Below are 8969 nucleotides of genomic sequence, written 5' to 3'. Positions count from 1 at the left end.
CTTTGCTAGGTGCTGTGGGGGAGCAGCTTCAGCCACCCACCCACCGCAGTGACATTTTTGGCTATGATCATTCAACCTGGATTTATGTGGCCGCGATCTTGTCTCAGCCTGTGGTGAGCTACTAAATTCAGGCCTGACCCCCCCCAGGCTCAGCCATGGCTCAGCTCTACCCATGAATTCCCTGGCTCCCCAGAGCTACCCTCCACCCCTAGAAATTAAGTATATCCGGAAACCACACAATAAATTAGAACCCATTCTTCATAGCTCAGTTCTTTGAAGCGTTTATTAGTGTTAAGCTGTGTGTACCTGAGGTAGTTAGAAAACCAACAAGGACAGAACAAGACACTCACAACTACATCCAGTAAATTTCATATTCATTGGAAGGTCATTCAAAGGTAACACTGAGTGGATTGTCAAAGGTGCAAAAAGGCTTCTAGGGTCATGCGGCCAGAAAGGTGCTCAGCGCACAGGCGCCAGCAGCGGTGAGGAGGATCTGCCAGAGGATGGGCTGAGTGTTTGGTGTGGCTGTCGCAAGTTTGCCTTGGTCGGGAAGACCTTACTTGGAAGGTCTTTTAAGAAGTGGTGAGTGTTCCTGTTTCATGCCCATCATGGACTAGTTAGGTTTGTGAAGAAGTGCAGAGTGTTGCCATCACAGGTGTGCTTGGAGTTGGCCAAGCGGACTGTGGATAACTTGTGTGATCAGTGGACAGGGGGGGGCATACGTGTAGGGTCTCCACAGTTAACATCTGGTTTTTAAGATCTTGCCCATGGTAACATGTGCCCGCCTCACGAGCCCAAGCAACCATTTAGGAAGGGCAGAGGCTACGTGCCAAGGGTCTGGCAGACGACCACCGGAGTTCAGTGCACGAGGTCACTCGGGAGGGCACGAACCAGCTGCAACTACTGAAGGTACCAAAGAGGGTGATACTATCCGAGGACGTGTGGCCCCCCTTTTGTGGGACCCTGGCCCGCACATACACATGCTTGGAAATTAGCACCCCCTCTTAGGGAGACCAGATGTCCCGGTTTTCCCGGGACAGTCCCGGGAAATCACCCTCCGTCCCGGGAGTTTTTTAATTTTAGAAAACCCATCTGGGATTGGCTACGAGTTTTTTGCAGGAACCGATTCCAAAATCCCGCTGCGTATAAATGGGGGCCTGAATGCTTTTTAACGTCCCCATTTCCTCCCCTTCCCCTCCCTGGCTGCTCTCCTCCAATGAGAGAAGTGTGCCTGTGAGCACACCCCCACAACAGATCAGAGACATTGAAGTAGGACTAGAACTCCCCCAGTAAGAAGACATTATGAGGTTGTATAAGAACACTCATTTTATGGGACACAGGCTCATTGTGATAACTTTATTCCGATAAGCACACTTGTCCAGCACCCATTCATTTTCTCCCAGATACCTACCCGCCGCCCCCTCCTCCGCGCTCCTGCTCACGGACTCCGTCCACCCCTTGTTAATTATCCCTCACCCCTCATGGCAGTGATGTCAGCATGAGTATGCAGCTCTCAGATATTCCTTCCACAAGAACTTAGTTCTCCCAATAAAGACTGTCAGGAGGTATCGCCCATCTTGAGTTCATTCGCTCATGCGGACATGTATTTTCTAAACTTAGCAACCGCTCCATAATGTACGCCCACAGAGAGCAAGTGCAGGTAGGATGGTGAAAGAGGGGCGTTCTAGAGGCTGGTCGCGCGTGGCTGCTATTGCCCCAGCCCAACCTACTTTTCAGAATCCCCAGCCTGGCATAAAACAGGCTCTGCTCCAGCCAATCTGTAATCTCGTCATCACTTCTTGGGACACACTAAGTGTTGAATAACGAGATCACTAGTGTTTTGGGAAATTCGGGGGTTTGGGAGGGGGCGGGGTTGTAATGTGTGGCCCCATTCCCGTAATGTGCATTTTAATAAGCTCACTTCCAAAAGAAACTCGCTGAACTGCAAGGTATGCGCTCATTTTGAATAAGTGCGTCACACGTGCAAAGAGTGAATGAAACGGTGGCGGGTTCGGTTCCCCATGGCAGGCGTGCTGTGGAGGAGGTGACTGCGACTGTGCGTGTGCTTCCAAGAGAGGCTTCAAACGCCTGTGGGGGAAATCATATTTTCAATTCACGTGTCCCTCTAAAACTCACAATTCTCACTGGGTTCTGGGAATTGTAATCTTGCTTCTCTGAAAAAGAACATTTTGGAGCACCTCGAAAAGTGGGCGATTTACAGACACACCGGATTGACGGAAGAGGGGACAGGTGTTTTGTGCAAGTTAACGAGTGGCTAAGAAAAGGGACAGGAGGGCAGTGTCTGAGAAGAGTGAGGGGAAGCAGCAACTGGGGTAAAAATAGAAGAAAGCCTGAGGGAAAGAAAAAAACAAAAAAAAACAAAAAAAGACCAATAACACCAGATAAATTAGTTTGTGCTAGGGCAAATAAGAGAAAGGGTTACGAAGATGAAAAGCCGCATCTGGACCCCCTCCAACCCCTCCTTCCAAACTTGATACCAAACACTAGAGTAGACCAGGCCTGGTTTCTAATCCCCCACAACCCCAACCCATCTTTGCCAGATTTAAGATAGACAGTGCTTTGGGCACAGGAGTTCAAAACCGAATGTATGCCCGAATAGGCACATCTGACCTACGCCTCCATCAACCAATCAAAATGTTGGGGCTGGTTCCCAAAAATAAGGCTATACCTGAACATGTGACCGCTCTACCAAACCTGAAACCTGCGGCACTGTATGGTAGCTGCCCTCTTATAGAGCAGGGATCTCCCTGAAACTGACCACTCAGGGAAGTGGGGGTGGAGCGGGGCAGGGGGGCATTTTACTCGGGTGTAGCTTTATCCCGCACTGAACACAGTCCACGGGTACATGTGGCTAGCCCGCGCTCTGATGGACTACTACACCAGGGGGGCTCAAGGGAAGTCTCTTGCTATGGGTGGGCCGGTGCACCCCCGCACACCCCCAGAATAGGAATACCCTCATACCCGACCACTATATGCACCTGTGGGAAGTTGTTTTTTGTAACCCGATTGCTATTGGCCCCCATGAGCACACATTGCAAGACATGAACACCACCAGCCCCAATAGGTAGGTTGTAAGAACTGCACACTATAGACCCCTGCATGGGTGAGTGTTCATTCGGAAATAACCATGATTTTGGTGGCGGGTGCTTCCATTATTGGGTCAGAATTTCCAATACTATCCCAGGAGGGCAATGCCATGTGACCTACAGGTTACCCAGCCCACACGGGCAGGTCTAAACTTAGTGGTTGCCCAATTATGTGCCAGTGGCCAAAAACCATTGATTTTGGAATATATTCAGAGCAACCTGGTGTTCGGCTGAAACTCCTGCAATATCAGCATAAAGGCGGCAGAATCATTCACTGAACCCTAAAATAAAGGCACCCCTCATTCATAGGACTGGTTGTTTTAGCACAGGGGGAAATGTCAGACAAGTGTGGTTTGACTAGATGTTGCGTCTACAAGAGCAACCATGTATCAGGACATTTGGGAGCTGGTAAGAATGGGCTAAGGGGCCGGGGCGGTGTAGATTCAAAGTAGGTTCCTAGTGCGCTTGGACTCCACAGGCTCCATGAGGGGTAAAATCGGGTGATACACCTCAAACACCTCAAGCACGAACCATCTCCAGGCCGTCTTTCTCGCCTCTCCACCCACTCAAAGGATATGCAGGTACAGTGATGGTGAGCGCCAGCAGCACTAGCTTCGCGGTCCATGGAAGCATTTCCAGGTTCGTTGTAATTCTTGAGTACCCAAAGTGCGGGGATTGGGCAGAAATCTTCACAGTCTCTTTATCGACTTGGAAGGCTATGGAGAAAACCATACACTTATTCCTTCCAACAATCCCAGAATTTGCCGGCCACCTACGAGGCAATTCCTCACAAGTTTTCCATGTACTGCAACAGTAGCAGTCGCTTGCAGGCATATAGGCAGGTTTTTATTTTAAGGTAATCGCTGTGCGTCTCCTTTGCACTTCCTAGTGGCGCGACGGCGAGTGCAGCTGCACTGAAAAGCCGGCCCAAACTAGAAATGCAGATTCATACTCAAAAGGTGCAATAGCATTCTACAAAAAGAAAGGTTTGCATGAAACATTAAAACTGGGCCTCGTGCTAAAGACAATTCTCGAATGGGGTAGGTTTCCAGGGTTGCTACCTAAGTGTACGTCCGAGATCTAGCGGGGTGTTGAATTACAAAATTCTGTGGCATTGAGCATCTGGTGTCGCACTTTTTTTTACTAAATACAAAAACGGAGGCACTGCACAGTTTTCCTCCTCCCTGAACCCTCCTTTTGTTTTGAGACTGCAGCAGGATTTCTGGATCACAAATTTGTATAAAAGGCGTTCTCCAAGCGCAAACAGGACACACATAGCATTGCCTGGCTCAATCTTGTGCCTTAAATACATATATACACACACAATACCGCGGAAAAATAGTTTCAAACCACATATAAAACAAGTCTTTAAAAACATTCACAAAACACCCACATTTTGGACCCTGACCAATCGACTGGTTATGTACATTATCTTTTTACGTCTTGTAAAAAAAAATGTTTTTAAAAAAATGTATGGAAAAAAAGCCCATAAAAATGCAGGGTTGCCATTTTAAAATGAGGCAGGATTCCCCTTTCATAATTGCCCATGCCAGGCCACAGTTCCCTCGCTGCAAAGGCTTTCAGGTCTCGTGGGCCCTGCAGCACGATGGCACCCAAGGTACCATTGCTCAGCTTCAGCCAAGGATGTAACACGTGGGAGCCACGCAGTGGAGAGGAAAGGACCCTCCAGTTAGATTCACAGAAATAGGAGGCTCGGTAGTTGCGTTTAAGGTGGAGCCTTAGGATACAGGCTTGAAACATCTGGGGGCTTGTTCCAGAGGTAAGGCACCAATCAAGGAGGACAGGTGGGGTTAAGGAAAAGCAGCCTTTAGGGAAGAGCCCTTCTCTGATTGGTGGAGACCTGCACCATCTTCTTTTCACTACCACCAGATTTTTTGCAAGGTGACATATATCAAAAAAACGAGTAGGCAGGAATGAGGACCCCTTTCCTGCTCCTCAATGGAAGACCATCTCCTGATTGTACCACAGAATCTCTACAGGTGGTCTGGAACAGCAGCAGATAGCAGGCAGAAACCATCTTGCACAGCTAGGATTTCCTGCTCAGCAGAAAACCACACTAACCGACAACTCAGCAGAGGTCTCGGAGGCGCTTCAGACGATGAGCAAATGGTGGGCAGGAGCCAGCCCACCTTCTGGAAATGGCGCAATGTTCTCACATGGTCAAAGTACGGACCGCCTCCTCGCCACAGTTTACAAAATCTGTTCCATGCTGGGAGGAGAGAGTAGGAAGGATCCAGTCCTCTAGGATATCAAACTGCTCCTGCTCGGCACACGCCGCAGGGAACTGCATGCGTCACATAAGAGACTAGGCCTTCACGAGAGTAGGCCTTCAGGGGACCCGCCCTGCCAGATGGCCAAGACTCCCTACTCCATGGAGACGTGGGTCATTTCCAGCAGTCTCCAGAGCTATGAAGCAGATTAGGAATAGGAGTCTTCCTTGCCCCTCAGATCGCAAAATCCTCCTCGTCGGCTGCAGAGCAGAAGGCCGAGGCCCGGAGGACCTCCAGGCTGTTGACCAGGATCAGGGTCCCCGTGAGGTGCTTCCAGCGCTTGGTAATGGGGTTCTTCATCTTGTCCAGACCCGTGTGCAGCTCCTGGATCACGTCCCGGTAGCTGTCGCCGATCTGGTTGCTCCACGTCAGCAGGAAATCGTAGGCAGGTTTCCACATGGCCTGGCAGGGGAGGAAGAGACAGGACAACCCTCATTAATAGCGATTCTAGTGACGCGTTAGACATTCCGGCAGTACACAGAAAAAATTCGAGAAAACAGCTTTATGGCTTTAGTCTGAAAATTACACAAGCTCTACCTGTTGCACAATTGCCTACAATGGCGTTATTCATGGTCTTACAATGAGAAAAGCAATTCCTGGCTCGCAGCACAAGCATTCCACATTCCCCACTGCACACACTTGCACGTAATTGGAACAATTTCCGTGGGTTAAGGGGATTTAAACCGGTCTCATAGGTTAGAGCGGGGTGCACACATGGTTTTGCTGGAGGGCCAAATGTACCACACACGTCTCATGCACGGGGCCAGACTATTTTATTTATTTATTTATGCATTTATAAAGCGCACAAAGCCCAGAGGCATCTAGGCGCTGAAACTGAAGAGATTGGTTATAGGAGAATACTTCAGCATTCATGGGGATTTGCAGGTGGTAGGGATGTCAGTGCTCAAATTGGAGTAACAAATAAATACACGGGTTTTGGGGTGTACTTTTTCATTTATTGCTCTAGCTTTGTAACTGTAGCCTGTGAGATGCATGGCCTTGCAAATACATTACGACTGTGACTTATCTGCATCATGGGATAGAAGTTAAGTTATTAAATGGAGGTTACATTGCAAGTACTAGGATGCCAAGAAACACTGGGCCACAGAGGCTTCACACATTTCACGTGACAGAAAGACAGAGAACGAATGCCTTTAGGTCAGGCAACACCTCATCATAAAACTCCTGCGACTTGGAGGGCCAGAAATCATGCCCCGAAGGGCCACATCCGGCCCGCCGACCTCTTAGAGGGTCGAAAGCTGCCACCCTAAAGATCGGGTTGTGAAACACGCAGGACAGATTCAAATCTCAGCGGGGCCGACTCACACACTCTGAGGTGGTCAAAATAACAGTTTCTGAATGACAGCAACAGCTATTGCTGGAGAGCCAGGAGGCAGTTTAGTTCGTGCTGTGCGCATAGGTATTGTAGCATGGATCCCAGTTCCATAGGTTCATATTTACGTGACGCTTTGCAGTGCACCCTACACTCATGTCAGAACAGGTCGAATTTGTAGACGCAGATTACTTTCTTCGAACCAAGTGGACAAGCAACTCTTTAACAACCACCACACACAAAATGGTGCAAACGCCAGTCAGTCAGTCAGTCCCAAAACTGACTCGCAATGAAGTGTTCCTGGAGGCAGTACTGGTCAGAACTCGGGGTGCCGCAATGGCATGGAAGTAAATGTTTGAACTAGTTCATTTGCAAGTAGCCGGCAGCGCTGAGTCTATGCCTCAGTGCTGCTGTGAGGAATTCGACCATCTGCACGGTGGGTGTGTGCTCACCTGTTTTTTTTTCGTTTGAATTTAAAAAAGAAATTAAATGATGGTAGATCAACCTCTGTAAAATGCGTGGGGCTAGACCGCACACATTTCCCTATGCTCACTGCAAGACACACATAGATCCGTGTACCCAGGGTGGACGCAGCCTGCAGGCCTTAGTTGGGATATGACAGCCAAGAGTACATCAAGGCATCTCAGAAGGGGGAGGGAAAAACTTTCCTTCTACCATGGCCAACCTAATTAACTAACAAAGGCTCCATGGATCTGCCATGTCCTTTTGTTAGCTGCTGGTGACAGCTCTGCATACTAAATCAGAGGTGGGAAACCCCGATATCCACTGTGTCAACCTGAAGCCAGCTCCCGCCCCTCAGTATCAAGGACAGTGAACTGTCATGTCTAGGACAGCTGTTTACAGTAGTCATCCACGCAGGGGGACCCCATTCAGAAGGTACGAGTATGTGGTTTGGCAGCGACAAGGTCTGGTTTCGCAGCAGCTTCAAGAGAGACCTACCGCTTTAATTGGGAACCACAGAGAGCTCCATTAACTTGAGAGACCCTTTGATCTATAACAGAAAGGGAGATGGGTGAGACTTAGTATTACATGTGTTCACCCCTTATCTTTTTTGTTGCAAAGCACTCTGGTTAGGACCTCGTGCATAGAGGAGAATGTTGGTGGGGGACCCAGGATTTGTTCATTAAGGTAGGCTTAGCCTGCACCAAAATACAAAGAAAAATGCCCCGCCAGGAAATATTTAAATAAATCGGAAATTAATTAATTGCACTATTCAAATGCGGTTGCGGCACAGACACTTAATGACAATCTGCTTAGTGTTGCCCTATTGAGTTATGAGAAAACCGACTCCAAAGATTTTCTTAATTATTCAAAAAGATCGCAATTTTTTTTTAATCCTGTAACTTCCAGGTATTGTATTTTATTTTACAAAAATAGTAACTTTCTAATCTTTTCAGAAAATAAACATATATACATCAGACATTTAAGAACAAGAAAAATAATGCATACATCCAATGGAGCGTATAACCTACATGTGGACATGATTGGTTCTTTTTACATAGAGAAAAAGGGAGGGAGTGGGAGTGTGTGTAAGTAAAGCAACACACAATTGATTCTAGGGCTGTCATTTATGTGTTAATGTCCAACCCTTGCTGTTCAACTAGTCTAAAGGGAGACCACAAATAGGCCAGTGAGAACCTAATCATAAACCAATTAATTGTGATCTTTCTGAATATTTAAGAAGCACTTTGGAGTCCGTTTTCCCCTTAACTCACTAGGGCAACACTAAACAGTGTCATTAAGTGTCCCTTCCTCCACCGCATTTGAATAGTGTAATGAATTCATTTCCGATGATTTAAACTTTCCTGTCAGGGCATTTTTCTTTGTATTTTGTTTATAATACCCCGGCTACAGCCAGAGTTTGGGATGCCCTCAAGTTTATATCTTAGGCTACAACAATCACTGTGGCCCATTTGGCTTTAAAAGAGGGTCGAGCCCCTCTTTTGGTGAGATCTGAAGACTTTGCAAGGAATAGCAAGAACTCAGCATTGGATGCTGGCTGAAGGTACAGTCTGCCTTGCATCTTCCGCCAGTGAAGGAAGGCCAGGATTTCCAAAGAGGGAAGCAAGATCCCTCCCCTAAACATCTCCCAGGGAACGGGGGGGAGGGAGATACTGAATCCAGAGAACCCTCCAGCAGCTCCAGAACTGGTACCCAGCCAGCACACAGCGTGCCCTGCTAGTGTCTGCAGCAAGCTTGGTAGGTGGAAAGTGCCAG

At 48.0% G+C, this 8969-nt stretch overlaps 1 protein-coding gene across 1 annotated transcript in view; it reads right to left on the bottom strand.

Annotated features, from left to right (window-relative positions):
• Window positions 1-265: 265 nt before the first annotated feature.
• The window catches only part of SH3BP4 (SH3 domain binding protein 4), a 201502-nt gene continuing 192798 nt past the window's right edge, over window positions 266-8969 (bottom strand). Inside the window, exon 5 of the mRNA XM_069615998.1 lies at window positions 266-5800. Within this exon, the coding sequence (XP_069472099.1) occupies window positions 5573-5800 (228 nt within the window). The 3' untranslated portion in view covers window positions 266-5572. The remainder of the gene's footprint in view (window positions 5801-8969) is intronic.

Source organism: Ambystoma mexicanum, chromosome 9 (genome assembly GCF_040938575.1).
Source record: "Ambystoma mexicanum isolate Mex_15411 chromosome 9, UKY_AmexF1_1, whole genome shotgun sequence".
NCBI lineage: Eukaryota > Metazoa > Chordata > Amphibia > Caudata > Ambystomatidae > Ambystoma > Ambystoma mexicanum.
Note: the sequence above shows the minus strand (reverse complement) of the source record. Positions and strands in the feature narration are given on the sequence as shown.